This window comes from Stegastes partitus, unplaced genomic scaffold (genome assembly GCF_000690725.1).
Source record: "Stegastes partitus isolate 25-593 unplaced genomic scaffold, Stegastes_partitus-1.0.2 Scaffold100, whole genome shotgun sequence".
Classification (NCBI taxonomy): domain Eukaryota; kingdom Metazoa; phylum Chordata; class Actinopteri; family Pomacentridae; genus Stegastes; species Stegastes partitus.
The window spans coordinates 379,885-400,136 of NW_007577831.1; the positions used below are offsets into that span (position 1 = coordinate 379,885).

At 40.9% G+C, this 20,252-nt stretch overlaps 1 protein-coding gene across 1 annotated transcript; it reads right to left on the reverse strand.

The window, feature by feature from the left end:
* Positions 1-8,461: 8,461 nt before the first annotated feature.
* Positions 8,462-19,227, reverse strand: amotl2a (angiomotin like 2a). Its single transcript, XM_008277542.1, has 11 exons — positions 19,095-19,227; positions 16,936-17,724; positions 16,643-16,796; positions 16,040-16,184; positions 15,425-15,517; positions 13,811-14,106; positions 12,186-12,361; positions 11,997-12,098; positions 11,750-11,910; positions 11,267-11,440; positions 8,462-10,250 (listed from the first exon to the last, which is right to left on the reverse strand). The coding sequence occupies exons 2-11, from the start codon at positions 17,646-17,648 to the stop codon at positions 10,165-10,167; spliced, it is 2,100 nt and encodes a 699-aa protein (XP_008275764.1). The 5' UTR covers positions 17,649-17,724; positions 19,095-19,227; the 3' UTR covers positions 8,462-10,164.
* Positions 19,228-20,252: the final 1,025 nt, after the last annotated feature.

Genomic DNA, 20,252 nt, shown 5'->3' on the forward strand with positions numbered 1-20,252 from the left:
CATCACTTCAGTTGACTGAAATATCTCAACAACTACTGAATTGATGTTGCCATGTTGTTTAGAAAATGAATCCTTCCTCTCGCTACACCACGAGGTGTGATTTTGAGAGAAATTCCTCTATAAAATCCCTCAGGATGAACTGCAAGCACTTTGGTGATCCTTAGACCTCAATTAGCACTATTATAAGGCCAAAAAATAATTTGTTCAACAGTGTTTGCGTGTCACCAGTGGTAGAAACTAACAAAGTAGATGTACTCAAGTGCTTTACTTAGGTATGATTTTGTGGTATTTGTATTTATTTATTTTTTCATATTTTCATTTTATGCTAATTTACTTACATATAACTACACTTCATAGGGGATGTTGTACTTTCCACTCTCCTACATTCATCTGACAGCTTTTTAAGACGCTGATTTTACACAGTGGGTAATTGGCAAGATTTTAAAATACAATACATTGTGGAAGATAAAACCATTTGTTTCCAGCCTCTTTGGCTTCTTGCAAAAAGCAATGTAACATCAGACTCAAATTTCAAATCTCTTTCCTCAAAGCTTCTCACATGCATTCATTTTAGTAAATGCTCTAATAAACAAAACAGGATTTTACTGTAATACTTTAACTACAGTTTTTTGCTGTGTACTTTTACATAAGTGGGATTTTTCAAGCAGGACCTTTGCTTGTTATCAGGTATTTTTTACTTTGCTGCATTGGTACTCTTACTTAAGGATCTGAACGCTTCTTCTTTTACCACCTCATTCCTCGGCCTATGTGTTTAATGCTATTATGCAAACATGCTATGCTAGGCTGATACATCTAACATAGTAAATATTAAACCTGCTGAACAGCCACATGTTAGCATGCTAAGCTCGACCTAACAGAAACTCTGGCGTGGCTGCAGACTTTGAGTCTTATTTTTAAATTACAGATACTTAAACCATCATTAGAGGATCACATGAATGCTCTTTTATTTTAAGTCTTAAAAGGGAACAAAATTGTCCTTGATTAGCAGCTACTGTGTGTTTTCAGTGGTGGGTTATTAGAAACGTCAGATTCTGCACCACCTGTGAAAATATCAATAAAAATCCCTGAATATCTTAATTTCATTCATCTCTCAGCACCTGAGCTCACACCACTTACTGCACAGTCCTTCAGGATGAGTTTAGGACGTCATCATTGACATGCACCTGGGCTATATAACCTTATATAAACCATTCCTGCGTGCTGAGGCATGCCCACTAAATTCCCCAGCTGTACTCACTCACTCACATACACCTGTTGGTATGTCGCTTCAACTGGGAACTTGTGAAACCCTCATGACAAGCATTCTTTGGATATTATTGCTGACTAGTAAAGAAAAGGATGTGGGTTGTCGTTAAATGCGGACTGTGAGGAATTTATTTTTGTTGTGAAGTAAAGATAAAGGGAAACGCTAACAAGAGGTTTTGCTTATGCTGATTTATCGGTTCTCGTCCCCTCAATCTAAATTCTTTAGCTTGTGTTCTAATGATTTCTGTAGTTTCACACACTGTTTTTGCCTCCTACTTATTTGTCTACACTGTTAATTACTCATAGGTATCCCAGACTTCAAATAACTGACATTTCACAGTTAGGTTGCTGGAAGAGTGTCTGATTTTTGCCACTGACTCAGGTGTCTTTGTCTTCATTAAGCCTGGAGATCGTTGTTCACAAGCACGTCTCAGACAGTAGCTGTTTTGAGTCATCTGCTCGTTGCTCTGCCGCCATGAATCAGTCTTTGTGGACTGTGCAGCCCAGTTGATTCATTAGAAACCACTGGCAGATCTGCATCAGAAACAGCCAAACAGCCACACCGAGGTCCTGCCCTCATTTACCCCCCATATATGGTTGTTTCAGTTTCTCCCCCCAGAAACCCCAGCAGTGCAAGGATTTAATAGTTGATGGATAGAAAATTCACATTTTTGATTTAAAAAAAGGCTCAAGCACCACATTTCAAAATTTGTACATTTCTCAGTTTTCTATGCTGGACAAACAAAACATGATATTTGATGTTAACTGCCAATTTTTATTTATTTATTTATTTTTTCACACTAGTTTATTAACTAGTCTTAAAGAAAATCACTTCAAGTTTCACTAATGCAACATTTATTTCCCACCGTTTAAAGGGTTTTATGAACTTAAACGCTCATGTTCAGAATGACGGATATGAGATGGCTCAATCATTATTTTATGAGCCTCTCCGAGCACAGAAACACCCTCAAAACCACATCAAGACGCTGTTGCTGCCTTTATGGGTCATATCGAGTCTTTAGAGAGTCGTCTCAAGACTTAGATTGAATTACTTGCAAAAAGTATACAGCTATAGAGCCTGAAGGTGATTGGCTTTGAGAAACATAGTTTAGTTTCAGTCATTGTGCTGTGCTAAGCTAACTGACTCTATGACAGCTACGGTCTACAAATAGAGGATCATGTGAACACAAGGGCCAGCTGACGAAAAGAAAAAAACCTTTTTTAAAGTTTTGTTCATTATCATGGTCACTGTGATTCTACTTTAAAACGCTTGTATTTGAGGCCACAGCTCAAGTCTGATACTGTTAACACCAGACTGTTTCTGATAGTTTGATTAGTTCTGTTTTTGGCAGCCATTGAGTTGTATTTATTTTGTTACTGGATACTGAAAATTGAACAAGTAATTTTGTGTTGAAGATTTAAATAATTAACAGTTGCCAATAAAAAATATAATTCTAATAGACCGCCACATGATGAAGCTCTTACAGGTCCCAGTTGTCTGACAGAATTCCCTATACTTAGGCATACTTTAGTAAACACAAAAAGAATCGGGCCAAGGATGTGGCATACAGTTTGAACATAATGACATTCATATGGCGCAAAAAATGAGCCTTCAGTTTCCTTTTCCGGCACATGTGTAATGGATGATTGTACTGCAGATGCACTCTGAAATGTATTGCCACATGTAGACGTCCGCATGTGGATGGCAAATTTTACACCAAGCAGGTCGAAGCAAAAAACCATGAATTCATGCCTTCCACATTCATGTGCCCACAGTGGGACATTTGGTATAAATTTTCTCATCCACCCAAGTCTGTGAGGATCCACAGGAACTCCTCCATGACTGTCTGTGAGCAGCCCAAAATCTGTGATGTGAGACTGTCTACACTGCAATGCGTCAAATGCACCAGGAAAACAACGGATAAGCAGAGGCTGTGCAAACATATTCTCTGTCGTCAGCATCTTTATAATTCATCAGTAGAAATACAGCAATTGAAGTAGTTACTGCAGGACTTTGGAGGTGCTCTGACTTGTAGTTTGTGGTAAGCTCTAAAATCTCCAGAAATCCAGTGCTATGTCCACCCACCATGCTCGATACACCACATGAAAAATCACACTGACATGGTGCTATTTCTTGTAAAAAAGTGCAAAGTCACAGTCTCATGGAAGCATCCACAGGAGCCCCAGGGGGTTTCTATGTTTAATATGAGGAGCAATGTGATCTTCTGTGTCCAGACCAACACGTACCTACTGAAGCATGAACAGAATTGCTGCTATCTGCTATCAAATTCTGCATTGGTCGTGAAAACTACGTGACTGAATTGTCTTTCAGAGAACAAATGCGCATATTGTCCAAAATGTTGAACTACTCCTTTAATTAACAAAGACTAACAAGCCACAAATATGACCTAATGACATTCACTGCACAATGTATTATTTTAAAAGACTTAAGAGAATGTGAGATGGTTAGGAGACACGTGGTACTTAGTTGGCAGGAGAGCAGGGCAGGTGCTGCTTCTTGACCGCAGACACCTCCTTTAGGTTTCCAGCTTCACAATGTCGCAATTGACACGGACCTAAAAATCTGCTGCAAGCGGCCTCCTTATGAGAGATTTGCATGGCTTCAGTAACAGCCCTAAAATTAGAAGACGGTGCCCTGATTTATGTGGAAAAGTTAAGGGGGCGGGGGCGCATTCCACGACTGCTGTAGGCAGGAAGTTTTGGAATCTCCATGGAAATTAAGGCAAAACACAGAGCGGCACAGTTATTTTTCCAAATATTTCACACAGGCTTTTTAGTACAAAATGTGCTTAAGGGGCTGTAAAAGGAGACACATGATTTGTTATCAAATGTCCCCTTTGTCTCTGGCAGACACATCGATTGTATCTCAACGGCACGTTACTTTAAGACTGTATATAAAGCATGAAAAATGTGGGCAAAATACAAAGATTGCACATTATTGCACTCCAGAGCATGTAAAACAAACTTCACTGACATCTGTTCTTGATCCACGATGACGGATGCTGTGGTCAAGTGAGAACCATTCACAGTTGCCGGGAGTCCAAGTGGTGAAATCATGGTGATAAATGTAACAGCCCCGACAACACTCACAGTATTTCATGCATTAGTCCAGATGTGTGTGGAATTCACACACGTACATTGAATTTTTGTTCTTCCTGGCTGGATGACGGTGAGTTTAGGAGTCTCCCAGGAATGGCTCGCCCTCTGTGAAGCTGTTTAAACTTGGCACTAACGGGAGTCATCCTAACCTTTCCCCTATCAGAGCCCCCTCACGTCACTCACTGTCAGGCTGGGGGGCTCGTGTCTTAAACATGTACACTGACATAAGAGGCTTGGATGAAGTATCTGACATGCGATCTGTGTGAGCACACATAGGACCAAAATAATGGGAAATCACAGACCCTGTGGTGCCACATGTGTCCCCAGCTGAAAACGGTCTTCGACAGATGGAGATTTATTATTGCAGCTTTTTTGAGCTGAGAAAAGTGGCACTGGGCTACAACAAGTAAAGGCAGCGGGAAGAAAATGTGTGGCATCTGTGGAATGACATTCCAAGCTGACTGTGGGGAGCGAGGCAGGCAAAAATATTTACATTAAAAGTCAAAGTTTACAGAGGAATTTCTGTGTATAAAGACACCTTGGAAATGTACTTGAAAGAAAAATAAATAAACAACTTTAAAGGAAATACAGCTACAGAAACATGGCATTTGATTTGATTTAATTTGAACTTCAGATGTAGTTTTCTTTCAGTTTAAATTTGTATTTGCATTCTTGGCTCATAGTCTAGAATCTCTGCTATCAGTCAGACAGGTCTAGTACTCATTCTCCAGGATAGAAACTTAATTTCCTGAATTTTTCTGTATCAATTTGTGGCTTCTCTGCATTGATTTATCATAAAAATGTCTTTATTTATGTAACAGAAAATAGAAAATTCAGGCAGCAGGTGACTGTTCAGATTGTAATGGAATATATCTCTGCGTCTAATGACATTTATCACAGTATATTCAATGGTTGTATAAGCTCTTATTTCATATTTTAGGAGTAAAAAAAAAAAAGACCCAGCATGTGTCAAGGCATTGTTGCATCTGTTAGTTATGTTATAGGGGAGATGAACGCATGTGTTTGAAATATGGAGAAAATCTACTAAAATCTGTGCCTGGGAGCTGAACATGCTGTATTGTGAATCTGAGCTGGTTTGGAATTTTGCATCATGTGAGACGAGATCTTTGGGTGATTACAAAACAGACCAAAATGATCCAGAATGTCTTCATTTTCTTAGGATTCAATGTACAGAGCACAAAGTACAGCTTGCATCATGTGATCGTATCGTGAAAGATTTTTTTTTGCCCGATAGCTAATGGAAAACAGAATATAAGGGCCATACTGTGTCAGTGGAGTCCCTATGGGCTGAGGGTAAATGTCATGAAGACATTGCGATCATGAGAACCACACGAAGAGTTACTCAGGATGTTCAGCTCCCTTTGAAGTAAAATTATAGATGGAATTTATTACACTCTCCTCAAACGTTGTCACGAATGGTGCTGAACTTCTAATGTATGTTCTCCACTGCCAATAATTTTGAAAGAAATTTAATAGGCTAACTCATAAACTCCAACTTCATACAGCCATGTTGCTTTCAGTTATCATGCAAAGAATGTTAATGTAGAGTATCTTTCGAGGTTAAATTTAATTTATAGTTAAACACTTCTTGAGCCTGTGTTGCCTATTTATACCTTCCACAGACACAAAGCATTATTATCATTGACTCAGACGTGTTTCTGATCATCTGATGAATGTAAATCCAATATTTGCTTTTATAGCTGTGGTTATTGAACATTGTGCAACATTAACATACATTATTTAAAGGCCACAAAGCCTGCCACGACTGGAATGTCCTTTAACACACATATTATAAGAGATGGTTTACATCATCAGCTGTAAATAATATAAAAGACTGTGCCAGATCAGGACTGAATATATCATTTGGAACTGAAAGGCTGCAGATCTGACCTGGCGCCCAAATACACAACGGCCCAATAAAAACAAACAGAATGTGAATCTGTATCAGGTGTGGCTCACAACTCAAAGGTGGTTTTTATAGTGATGCAGCTTAAAAATTCTTGCTGTCAGGAAACTGATTTATCAGTACCATTCACACGTGCAGTGAACACCTCCAAAGATATGATTTCCTTGAAGACTCCATGGAGTCTTGGATAGACATCATGGATATCTTACTCTTTTCACTGCAGATGGTGAGAGTGAGGAGGCCTCTGAGGAGTGGAAAACATCTTCTTAGCAACAGTTCCACTGGCTTTCGATATGCCTAGCGTAGATAACTCATTTTAAAAGGTAATAGGCTGTAAGAACTTGGATAGTGCAGGAGCTACTTCTTTCCAGAAATATTCCCGTAGTGGGGAATCCCACATCATACGAGACCTGCACCGCCTGCTGTTAGCTAACATTTGGTGCCGGAAAGCTAATGCAACTTGGGTTTTTTTCACCACAAACAGCTGCTTTTTACAGCTGGAAATGAGGTTGATAAGAGAAGTGGTTGCTGCCGGACAGAATGTGAAACCAAAATAAAAAGCAAAGTATTCTGAAGACACGCTCTGCTGTTTGTTAAGTATAATCCAAACAGTCACGTCTTTCGCTAAACTACTGCTGAAGACACAGTCAGTTTCTGGAGCAACAGTTTGGAAGATACTGGTCATGCAGATATAAACCAGTGAAGTGGGTTTTACTTTGAAAAGGGTTTATGGAGCTTCTCTGGAAATGTTGACACATTTTCTCCAAATAAAAATGGGCTACCATCGGAATTTACCGCGTCCACCATGAATGAAAGATGAGCACAACCTCCATTCTCAGTGAAGGACAGAAATACAGAATTTCAAACAACCTCATAAGTCAGCAGTAATATTAATAGATTACAGATGGACTATGAATTTTAAAAATTACAAATAACACATTGTACCTTTGAAAAATGATTGTTAGCACATGTTCTCTTGCTACAGCTTTGATAAGTACCTTGTAACGGCTAACATGAGCAAACTTTGGCCAACTGTATAGCTAACATTTCTGAGTTAAATCATTTATTTTGTGACTCTTCATGACTTTTTTTTCCTGTTACACCATGTTATCCTGTAGTTTATCCCAAACATAGCCTTGCTTTAAACATAAAAAGCATCACAAGTTAACTTTGACGGAAACTATGTCAATTACAATGAATGATATATTGGAGTTAACAGGGTCAATGAGTAGTGTGCCGTCGTAGTAATGAGTAGTATTGACGTGGACTATAAGCTTTGAAATAATGGGCTCCTGAGAACAGATGTGGAAAAGGCCTCCCACTCATTCCACAGAGAAACAAGACTGTCAGCTGAAAGTCACACAGACGTGATTTGTGGATGTTTTGTGTCTCTGTAAATGTTGTAGATGTTTTGCATCAACTTTTATGGGTAGTTTTGTTTTGTTTTATGTCGTTGGGTTATTTTGCATCTCATTTTGGTCCTTTGGCTTCAGTCTTTGGCCATTCTATGTGTCTTAGTTGTCACTTTCCAACCTAATGGTTGTTTTTTTTATTCCATTCTGTTCCTTATTTTTGATTGATTTGTATTTCTTTGTGTTTGTCTTATTTTATTTTGGTCATTTTGTGTCATGTTATGTCATTCTGCCCTGTAGCTATTTGGCGTGTCTTTGAAGCCACTTTATGTCATAATTGGGTTACATCATGTATTTTTCTGGAATATATTTGGAGAGTTCATTTGCAAAAACAGATAACTCAATTGTTGTAGATTTTCAGAAAACTTATTTTGTTGTCGTTTGCTTGAGATAATATCAATCAAACTGAAGTTGAGTGGATTTGACTCAGTAGAAATGACATGACAAAAATAGGGATTACTTAAGTTTGATTGATTTTGTCACAGGTAAACGATGGAAAAGTGGGTTTTCTGAAGGTTTGTGAAGATGGAGCTATCTGTTCTTGTAAATGAACTCTTCATATAATATTTCTGGGATACGACCAGGGGCCCTGGGCTTGTACCTGGTAGGCTGTAGTAATCTGTCAATGGATACTGAATGAATGGAGGATGTCTTTTTTTGTAATCCATTTCCAATGCGTAGCAATACAGTTTTACTTCAATGAAAGAGTTTGGCAAATGAAAACAGAAAGCCTCTCATCAGACATATATTAAGAATTTATTCTATTATTGTGAAATGTTAAGGCATACATACAAATGTTTCCTTATAAAAGTTCACAGCAACATCAAATTGGGTCAACCAGCTGAAGCAAGGTGCCTTAACAGGACCTTTTGTATTTGTCATCAGTTATAACTTAAAAGTAGAGTATATCTTTGGCACCAAGAAAACAATACAATTACACATATATAAATGAAAAAAATACAAAATATATTAACTTCTCTCACTTCAAATTGCCATTCTTGTAAACACATTCCAAAATAAATGAAGGGCAGTAACGCCAATGAACACACTGCATTCACCAGCAAATGCACTGTGACAGGGAAATATGATGAACAAGCTTGAGGGGGAATACCAGTTAAATGTGGTTTCACACATTGTTTATACACTTTAGACAATTATCCTGTTCATAATGTTGTCAACAAGGAAACCCAATAAATCCGACATTTGAAAACTGGATGGGAGCTTCTTCAGAAATCCCCTGATGGTGAATTTTTGCGGCCTTTCCCTCTAAAGAGCAGAACAAATCTGAACTGTGGCACATTCCAGTTAAATACAAAGCACTTTTTTTGAAAACAGGAGTATACATTCAGCAGTGTTCAGTGATCCTACATTATGCAGGGAGAAATAAATAGAAAATTCCATGTTAAGTGTATAGCCTGCTCGGAAATGTGAGATACTTGAGCGATGGAGAAAACACAGCTGAATATAACACAGTGATGAGGACAACAAGTAGCAAATGCAGGCCAATTATAGTTGACCATTTCTGCGCTCATGGTAGAACCAGCTACCACGGCTCAGAAGAAATAACCAGCCCCAGAAAAGGAATCATGTGGAGAATGCCTGCCATTTTAACAAGGGCGAGGGGTCAGACTTTAGATAGCCTTTTTCTTTAACGGGAGCATTCCCTCAGCAAGGAATGTGAGAAGATTAGCTCCGGTGTGTCATCGGAGGGGAGCGAAATGTTGCGCAGTCGCCATGTGAGGCCCCGAACATTAACCCGGGATCTGGAAAATTAGACCCCGGTGAAACGCTGTCAATCCTCGCAGGCTTTTTTAAGAGGCGTTCTGCGGGCTCCACATTCAAAGGAAGTTTCCAAATCCTTTGCTGAGCTGTGAGCAGGGCCCCCAAATATATTTTAAAAGAGAGAAGCAACTGTTAATTTAGGTTCGAGGCATCCTGTTAAACAGAATAATCCCCAAACATGGTATGAAAACATGGAGGACGTTTATTTTGAGTAATTTATAAATAGTTTTAGAGGGCATGGTCATAGGGATGCTACTGGAAATTTAGGATGAACCAAACAAACACAGTCACGTAATCCAGAGAAGTGAGTCATTTGTATATAATTTAAAAAGTGGAGCACACCAAGATGAGTGATCCTCACCTCCCAAACAGACATCACAATATGAGCAGCATTTACAAATATAAATACAATACAGAACTACAAAAATAACATGCACAACATATGCACAATCAGCAGCCCAGTTCCTATCATGATGCAGAATACTGTCCAGGTACCTTAGAGAATTCCCACTGTCTGTTTGTGAACTGTGCAGAAACAGCAGAAGGAAAGCTCAGCTCTCCTTAACAAACTGTGCCACACTCTGGACTCAGACTTGGAGGAAGGCCTTTAACACCTCGGCCAACAGCTTCTGTCATCCGTCAGTCTATGAGCTGCATTCAAATGAGGATTTCGACCACCTCTGTGTCCGAGCTGTTGATGCTCTTGAGCGTCTTAAGCTGCGCCCTTGACTCCTCCGAGGTGTCTACAGTCAAGATAAAATTAGAGAAAAACAAGGTTGGTATGTTGAAGCAAATACAATCGCAACTGTTTTCAAAACCTGAGTATGACTTTGTTGAAATTTAACCAACAAAGTTTTAACTCATTAGTCTGTCCTAGCTCTGTTTAGACTTCAACCCTCTGAACCCCAAAATCCAAAAGTGGGTATGCAAGGCCTGTTATCTTTTTTTTTTTTTTCTTAGAGAGGCAGACACTGTAAAAACATAAAAAATAATCAGATTTCCAACTTTATAACAGTCCCTCAAAGAATCACATGCCTTAACTTGTGATATTTCATCAAAATCCCATCTTGGCAATCTTGTTTCATTCAAAAAAATGTGCTAAAAATTAACCACTTGCAGCAAATTCTGTAAAAAACAGAAAAGTCTGTGCTTCTTGGCAAACCACGAAGGCAACAATGACTCAGCTATGACCAACAGTGACATGACAAAAGTTCAGGGACTTTTTGGCTGAACTGCAGACTTTATTTTCACAGAGCAAAGAGGAGATGGCGAGAGAGAGGAAAAAAAAAATACTTGATCAATAAAATAGCTGTGACACGGCTCAAAAATGGCATGCAGAGGAGCAAACTGTCAGCAGGTTGTTGGAAGATACAGTCAGCACAGTGAAATATCTTTCTAGAGTTAATGTGGTTGCAAAAATGTAAATAGTGAAATATCTATAGTATGAAGAGCAACAATTTTTCCAGTGTGTGGAAAAATGTTACGCAAGTTGATTCTAGGCTTTTAAAATAAATAATCAAATCTTTTTTGATGATTTATGGCATAATAACAGATGACATATCTACCTTCTCTCTACTTCTAGCCATGATTCTGCTGTTTTCATTGAGGAGCAGGACTTTATATTGCAGTGAAAGATGAACCCACAGTAAGTAAAAATGTTGTTTGGGGGTCAGAGAGTTAAATAGAGTCTGAACATAAGCAGCAGTCAGTTGTGTTGTGGTGATTGGGTGCCAAATGCTTCACAAAACAATAAACCCACCAGTGGAAGCTGCTGAGGTCAGCTCAGACGTCTTTTCTATGTCAGCCTCTGCTTCGGGCTCCTGCGGGACCTCGTCACTCTGAGTGCTGGAGTCTCTGCTCGGCCTCTTGGCTGAGACGAAGGGCCGAGGCTGCAGCGCAGCAGCACCTGTCTGGTCATCTGAGAGGCTCTTTGCTACAGACGCAGACAAAGAGAGGAGGCTGCTTAATTACCCACTTACATCCATATTTACACGCTCCTGAACATCTGCCCTGTCGAGTTCTTCCCATGACTATTCTGGATCGGGCTATTCTGGAGTGAGAGATGATATGCATTCCAGTTTAAAAACATGTTGTCTATTTGAGTGAGGTCGTCTCCTACTCCCTATTTTATTTAGGATGCATACATTCTGTCTGGCGACACTGACCAGTCTGCCAGTTGTCGCTTCATAGCATGTGATTCAAGATTCCTCGGCCTGGCATGAGGGGGAAAAAAAAAACTCACCTTTACTGTCGGTGCTGCTGGTCACGGTGTTGATGGAGGGGACGGATCGGGCTGGACGAAGGCTCTGCTTCTCCAGTTTGCCCTGCTCCCATCTAGAGCGCTGCTGAAGGACTTTGATCACAGCGTCCTTCTCCAGGAGCTGAGCGTGAAGCGCCCGAATCCTAAATACAGAAGACACATTATGAATTCACAGAACTTCCAACCGACAGACATTGAAACAGTAACAAGGACACAGAAAGACAAGCACCTGTTCTCCATCTCCTGGTGTCTATGATTGGACAAAGGCAGATCTTCATTGAAACTGCTGTTGGGTGAATGTCTTGGTGAATGATTGATGATGGTTGTATCCCTGAAAGTAAAACAGGCGGTTGTTAAAATCCTTGAACTTCACTGCATTTGTATCCATCTGATGCTTTTATCTGTGCTTCCATCATACCTCTGTGCTGCAGCAGTGGCGGCTGCATCCATTGCAAACTGCCTCATGGTGCTCTCCTCCAGGTACTTCTGCTCCCACCTGGTGATGTCGGCCTCCAGGGCCAGAATACGCTCCTCTTTCTCCCTCAGCTGCGTGGACGAGCTCAGTTCTGAGGCTGTGCTGTCAGATGTCTGGTTCTAGGAGAATATGAGACACAATAGAGTGATTAAAAACCAAGGAAACAAACAAATGATTTTACTCTGTTCTATAGACTCAATGATGTGGGTTAAACCTGTGTCTGTCTGAATGGATCAACTTGTATTTATGACTCTCCTCTGGACTAGGCTGGACTAATAGAGGTTAGTTTTTGCAAGAATAGGATCTTTGATGAGGGTTTTCATTCAGGAATCTGTGTTGTGAGTCATAAGAGGTTGACAAATAAACTAAACTGTACTGCTGAATTACAGCACCAGGTCTGCTCGGGGTTCTTCATTTACAGATGATGTCACACAGTATTATTGGTAAGACTGTAGACTAACATTTAAATTACCAAATTTTGATGGTGTGATTGTGTAGTGTAGTAGTTTGTGTAGTGAAATATAAATCAAATAAAATGTAAATATCAAACTTCACATGTAATTTCATATCTGTTTATGCAGAGTGTAAATTTACAACTTATAGATATATCTGTCATATTTAATGCTTAATGTAGACAGTTTTTTTTTTTTAAATTTCAATAGAAACAGTATAGAAACAGAATCTTTCTTATTTACATGTTGTTAGTGCTCTGACATAAATGACTCGCTTGATTTATCATGTTTCCACTGGGTTGTCACCTCTGACAGATGTTTGTTCTGATACTTTCATACTTTTATGTTGTAATTTTAAGATAATTCATGTTCCTGTATTTCTGACATGGTATTGGACGTGTGGCACTTGGATATCTCCCACTCTTGGATCCATCATCCAAGAGATTTAAAATCCTGTTCAAACAATTATTCAAAGACAATTGCATGCCTGGATTAATTTGAATACATCTGTTTGCCTCATTTTTTTGTCCACTTTCATTCTGACACAGTTAGTTGTTAGTCTGTTTGCACAATAAGAGGCTGTGAGTTAAGCACATTCCCTCTTTGTATTCTGAATGTTTTAAATTATGCATTTACGTCATCAGTAAATGCAGGGCCCCAGGCAGATCTGGGGTACCTTTACCAGCTGTGTTCATTCCTTAAGATTATCTTTTATTTTTGTCAGCTTGCAACTCCAGACAACTTCCAGCAGTACCATACAAATGGGTCCACTAGGTTTTAATGGATTTCACTGGATCAACAACATACGTGGAAACTGGTATTGGATTTGTTCGTGAGGATCAGATAACAAGGTTGATATCATTCCTCAGCCAGCTGCCAACTCATTTAGCATAAAGAGTTTTACCTTCAGCCAGAACCAAACTATCTGTTCCCCCCCGTCTTTACGCTAAGCTAAACTAACATCTGTTAAATGTAAGTTCACGTGTAGGATAGATTCATGAGTCCTGTCAATCTTTTCACGTCACTTTCTGCAAGAACACAAACATGCACATTCGCTAAGCCATCCCTTTCAGGCGCAGTTACAAAAAGAAACTCTAAATGATTTCTTCTCCTCACCTGTTGCGCTCTGAGGCTTTTCAGTTCCTGCTCCAGCCGAGTACGCAGTCGCAGCTCCAGCGCTTCCCTCTTCTCGCAGGCTGCCTGCAGCTGAGCCAGCGCGCTCTGCAGCCGCTCCACCTTCTTTACATAGGCCCTCTTCCTCTGCAGCTCTTCCTCCAGCTGCCGGTTGCGGGTTTGAGCCGAGGCCAGAGCCTGTTCCAGCAGCTCGCGTCTCCGCTGGCCCTCCTCGCCGGACACTCGCAGATGTTGAATCTGCCTCTCCAGACGTTCACGCTCCCGCTGCTGCTCCTCATCTGAGACACAGAAAGGAATAAAGAAACTAGGTAAGAGAGACATACGAGGCTGAGAAGGTGTTATTTTCTTTTCAGAATAATAGCCTTCTTGGCGAGGTCAAAGAAATGTTCAACAGTGGCCACTGCTGGGGTCAGTCAAGTGACTACACAAGCAATCAGCCATGGAGCTGCACTTTGAATGGAATGTGACCCAACAAGAGACATTTATACACGCAGCTATCAAGGCATGTGGTTCAACAACAGACCATCTGACACCTCGTCTTCTACACTGAAAATAAATCAGAGCTACAACCAGTTTGATTTACCTCTAAACTCACAATCCGCATGAAAATGAAATATTTCTCATTTAGCAAATAATGGCTGGTCCATGTTTTAAAGAGCACTTTTAGAAAGCTGGTGTGCCACTTCAGAAAGGGGGCTGATTACACAACACGAGTGCATGCCTGCTGAGGGAATGCAGACTTCCTCTTATCCACTTATGCACACAAGCATAGCTTTGTACTGGCAAAAGCTCTGGAATGCTTCTAAGGACGTGAAGTAAACAAACAGCTCAAAATATATTTCAAGTGGTTCCTGCAAGAAAAAATATATAAACTACATCCCACTATTGTATTTTCACTTGTGGCCTTGCCAAGATAAGTGTTTCAGAAAGACAGTATGTCGAATCTGCAGGCTCAAGGCAATCACATGCCCGTATTAGCTACTCAGACACTGCAACTGTCATTCCAGCTGATCCTTACTGTCAGATGACATGAAAATCGATTTTCTCTGTAGCTCATCCCTGCACAGAACTGCAAAGGAGGAAAGAAATATTCTCAACTGGCCGATCGCCGTGAAGCCAACGGGGTAAAGAAATGCCCAAACAAGGAGAGGGAGCTTGCCAGAGGTCATGCTGAGTTAGGCCGGGACGCCCTGGAGTCCCAGACTTATTAGTTCCCCTCGAGGAGGGAAGTCAGCAGTGATGCAAAACTGAGCAGAGGATGAGGGGGTGGAGCAGGGGGGAGCATTCCTAATGGTGGAACAGCCTGAAATACCTAAAAAAAAATTCCTGGAATCCAGGCCACATTTACTGCAGCTATGAAATATGGCTGGCGTCGAGGTGCCGAGAGTGACTCTTAACATTAGAGATCAAGCCATTTGTGTCCCGACATGCAGCTTGTGTAACGCACCACATCTCTGAAGGAGGAAACCAATCCCTGCTCAGCTATGTTCCTGCTATTGTTAACACGGGGAAGTGTGATTTGACGAATCAGATCAGCTTTCTTCTGTCATGAGCCGCAAACCCAGAGGAGTTTCTGGAACTGATGCAGATACTTACTTTGTTCAAGAAGTTTCGCAAAGACGTGCTCCTTCTGGTTTGTACACTCAGCCTCCTTGGCTGCTCGGTGTTTGTTCGCTGTGTCAAGTTGATCTACACAGAAGACAACACAACGGTTACACACACTTGGAGGTTTTATTTGAGTACCTGACGGGACACAATAAGCATCAAATTGAGCATAAACACTTTCTCACATTCTGGTGAATTTATGGTCATTTTTTGCATCAAATTGTAGTATAAATGTCTTTACTTATGCAAATGAAAATCCACAATTCGTCAACCAGGTGACAATTCAAAGTAGAATGGTGTATAGTATATAATGATCTAATTCTATTTTTCTATATTTGACTCAGTGGCTATATGACCTCAGAATTTACATTTTGAGAGTAAAAAAAATCCCAGAGCTGAAGAAAAGAAGACCTGTGCCTGTCTTGGGCAGTTTTGCATCTATGAGTACTGTTAAAGCAGTTTTTCTCAATAAAAATCTTCTGCTTCTGTCATGTTTTTATTCGGGAGGACAAATGCATTTGCTCTAAATTCTGAACAGGTGCACACACTTGCAAAGTTACATTAAAAAGCAGGCAGTTCTGCTTCAACAGGCAAACTGACACATACCTCTCAGGTCTCTGTTGAAGTCATGCATCCTCTTAATCTCAGCCTCCAGCTTATTTCTCATTGTTTTCTCCAGAGTTTCCCGCTTGGCAGAGCCTTTCATCAGGGTCTCATAAGCCTCAGATATCCTCTGAATCTCTAACTCCAGCTGTGAAGAAAATGTGAGAAGATCAGTCTCTGGCAGAAGCATCTCCATTCATTGTCTGGTCTGTGGTTTATGTTACAATCAATGAGGCTAATTAGTCACCACCTAGAGGCAAATAACTTCTGAACACTATGTGTAACTGAATGAGTGAATCGACATTCCTGAGTGAACACTTGTGGGTCCCAGGTGTCAAAGCATTCATCTCTTTTTCTTTTTTTTTTTTCTTTAAATCAGCAGTACGCCAGCATGTTTTGGAAGGCAAAGGGGATGGGAAATGGTGAGAAAACTCTTCTTTCGTGAAGCGAACCAATCACAGCAATCTCGCCACAGTGCACATGAGAAATTAATTGCCAGACAGATTATCACCCTGACATGTACTGGCAGGAAACTGTTGTTTTCCACACCCTCTATGAGCCAACAGCTCCATTCACTGCGCTGCATCCACCTCTCGCTCTTCTCACCTTCTGCAGCCTGGCGGCCTTCTCGGTGTAAACCTCCAGCTCCCTCCTGAGCCGCTCGTTCTCCCGCATCAACACATCGTTATGAGCAGAGTTATTGCCAGAGGCTGCGATGATGCTGCTGTGAGCCACCTGGGTCTGAGCAGACACATACCTACTGAGGGGAGACATGAGTGATTCATTACAACGCTGCTGAAAACCACAGGAAACACTTAAAGAAAGCCCTGTCAGGAGCTGTTCGCTTGGTCACATTTTATTATTTGTTATTCAGAGTAAATCGTTGTTGTGGGGGTTACCTGTGATGCTGGGAGTAGAAGGGGGGAGGAGGGTCTCGGTGGTACTGTACGTGCTCCTGTGAGTGACTCAGCATGTATCCGGGAATCCTGGCGCAGAGAGGATAGTCTGGAGGGGGTCCACGCTGGTCAGGCCACTGTTGGGCCCCATGTCTGTCAGGAGCCACAGCGTTTGTAACATTACTGTTATTGTACAGCTGTGGATAGCTGTGTGAGGAGCTCATGGCCAGACCGTCTCTGGGTGCTTTTCTCTCCAGAGAGAGCTGCATGAGCCTCTCACTCAGAGAGCGAGCATGCTCTCTCTTCAGATCCCACTGACCCTCACCTCGACCTCCCATTATGTCCATGCCGGGCCCGTCCTGCTCCGCCTGCTCCTGCTGGGAGATCAGGTGGGCTTTGGCCTCCTCATAAGTGGGCAGCTCCTCCCCGTGTAGCTGGTACAGGTGGCACACGGAGCTCTCAGAGTGCAGGCAGTCCCCCTGGTGCTCCTGGCCTTGAGGCTCCTGCCGCGTTGACATCTGGATGTACTGGGTCTCCTCCTGAGTCAGGCTCTCCAGAGAGGAGCGGGGGCTGCCGGTGCCGCCGCCGCTGCCTCCGCGCAGGGCCTGCTGCTGGATCGCCAGGAGAGTGCGAGTGTCTGTCAGGTTTCCGTAGCGGAGCTGCTCTTGGATGAGACGGTGCAGGACCGTTCCAGAGGAGTCCTCAGCGGTTCTCATCTCAGTCAGACAGAAATAAGTTAAAAACAAAAACAAGTCTCGATGTGGTGATATGGGAACTTCACAAATCACAGATCTGTGGGAAAACAGAAATCTTGATTAGACGCGACGCAGCACAACATTTTTGGTACATTTTATCTGATCAACTCAGATTTTTTTGGTTGCACTTCATCATGATCCTGTATTGCACAATGTCTTGCTGCTGGAAATACCCCGATAGGTATGTCACTAGAGCCCTAGCTATTATTGTGGACTTTATTTTATGCTTTTATCATTGCCTTCTCCAGTCAGAGAAGTGTAATACTCAACATTTGCACACACTCACCCCAAAATTCATATGAATAAAGATGACATATTATCCAAAAAATGTTGCAAACATACTAAAATCATTATCTCAAAGCTCTCTGTGGATTGTTAGTAAATTAATCTAATGATTAACCTAATGATTAATCTAACACTCAACACGTGCACACACTCTGCGACAAACTGATTTATTTCCCCAATTTGAAATGAATCACTACAGGCGTCGATTTATGGGGGGATGCAGGGCACAGGTCCCCCTCAATGTTTATGTTTTTGTCTCTCCTAAAAATGTCAGACTTTTATTATCTATCTAGAACGTCACACATGGATACTTGCAGAGAAGGCACACATTGATGCATAAAATTCACCATATCACAGGAATTTAAGGGACTGAAAAAAAATTGACAAGGACGACCCCCAGAACCCACAGTGTTCAACAAAATCTACACTCATGGGAATCATAGTAACATATTACGCCAAAATATGTTGGAAAAGTGGTCTATAAAATGTCCATCAATGCTTCCCAAAGCTCGAAATAATTGTTTTGTCCACAAACCAAAGATATCCAGCTTGAAGTCATAGCGTAGGAAAGGAAAAAGCAAATATTCACATTTGAGACAGTTTTTCTTTTAAAGAAATGCTCAAATTGATTAATGGATTATCAAGATAGTTGGTGATTGATTTAGTATTTGACAATTAATTGATTCATCTACTCAGTAACTGCACAGACTCCAGCACAACAAACATTAATTCTTCAAATTTGACAATAATCACAATGACATATTACCAGAAAATGTTAAAAACATACAAAAATAATCATCTTAAAGCTCCCTGTGGCTTTTTAGTGAATGAATCTGATCAAATGCAAATGATGGGTACTTTACAATCTATGATAAACTGTGATTTTAATCAATTCATCTGTTGAAATTAGAGCCCAGTAAAGTAGAACCAACGTTTTTCCACACAAAAAAACTATCTGAATAAATATGATTCTAGAGAGGTTAGCCTTAAATAAAGATGGCAAACTCCCACATAGACAGGCTACACAATGAAAGTTAGGACTGCGCCATGCGTTAAGTCAGTGGGACTTGAAGTCATGCACACGGAAAGCAGCCAAAAGCGACAATAATATATAAAACTCACCGGATTATAGTGTCATCACACAGCGAACAGTGTCGTAGTATCTCGGTTCAGTGCTCGGAGTTTATTGTAAATCCGTCCACAGGCTTCCAGAGCTCCTTTCCTCCATGTGTGTGCGCACCGGCGGCAGCAGCAGACTGAGCCGAGCGGAGCTGCGAGGCGCACTAATAAATAACTGAGAGCCGATTGTTCGCTGCGGCTGGAATGACTGGAATGTAAAAGCTCCGAGTCCCTGTGGGATCAAAAGCGGAGCAGAGGGGAGGAGGAGGATGAGGAGGAGAGGGGGAGGAGCAGGGGCAGAGCGCCGGGGGGAGGCGGGGAGGAGCGCAAACTGGATTGTGAGCAGCAGCAGCACCTCAGCTGGCCGCTTGTGTCATGTATAAGAGCTCCTTGTTTTTGTTGAGCTGCAGTTTTAAGAATTTTAGTCCCTGCAGCTCCTACAGTTGAAGAAGATTTAAGTCCTTACAGTCTTATGTCAGAGGCAGCACAGGGGGATGTTATTGTGAGACTGCAGGAGATTTTAAAAAAAGATCATAAAGTGCAGTAAAACATTACAACCTCACAGTCATAAAGTCTCTGGAATGTAATGACAGGAAATATGACATGTAAGGATGTCTGTGTTTAAAGGAAATACAAGAAAGTGACACAGAAAAGAGAATAAATTCATATTTAGGCCATTTGGCAAAAAACATTGACATTTGGCAAAATAAACAATACATGCACAATGTCAGCTTATCGCAACAAAATGTGGAAAGTAGTTTAAATGTATTCTTGTTTTGATCCTTGTTGTTTAGTTGTCTAATCTCAGTGAAACACAAAAACATGTTCATCAGTTTCCCAGCAGTTCAACCAACAGTACAAAACTCAACTCTCCTGATGTTAAACTGAGAAAAGCAGCAAATCTTAGTTTCTTTTTAGTCAGTAAAACTTAAAAAAGATGTAGTTGTTTGCTTGACAAATGTTTTAAAGTAACAGAAATGACAAAAATCAACATTTAGAATTGTTACAGTTAGAAATATACATCAATAGTTATTGATTTCTTATCAAAAAAGTATTGTTTAGTCTTAGAAATAAAAAAATGCTCATCAGAGTTCACAGCTGATGCACTCAAACAGTTTGCGTTTGATAGCCCCAAACTCATGAATATTCAGTTTAAAAACA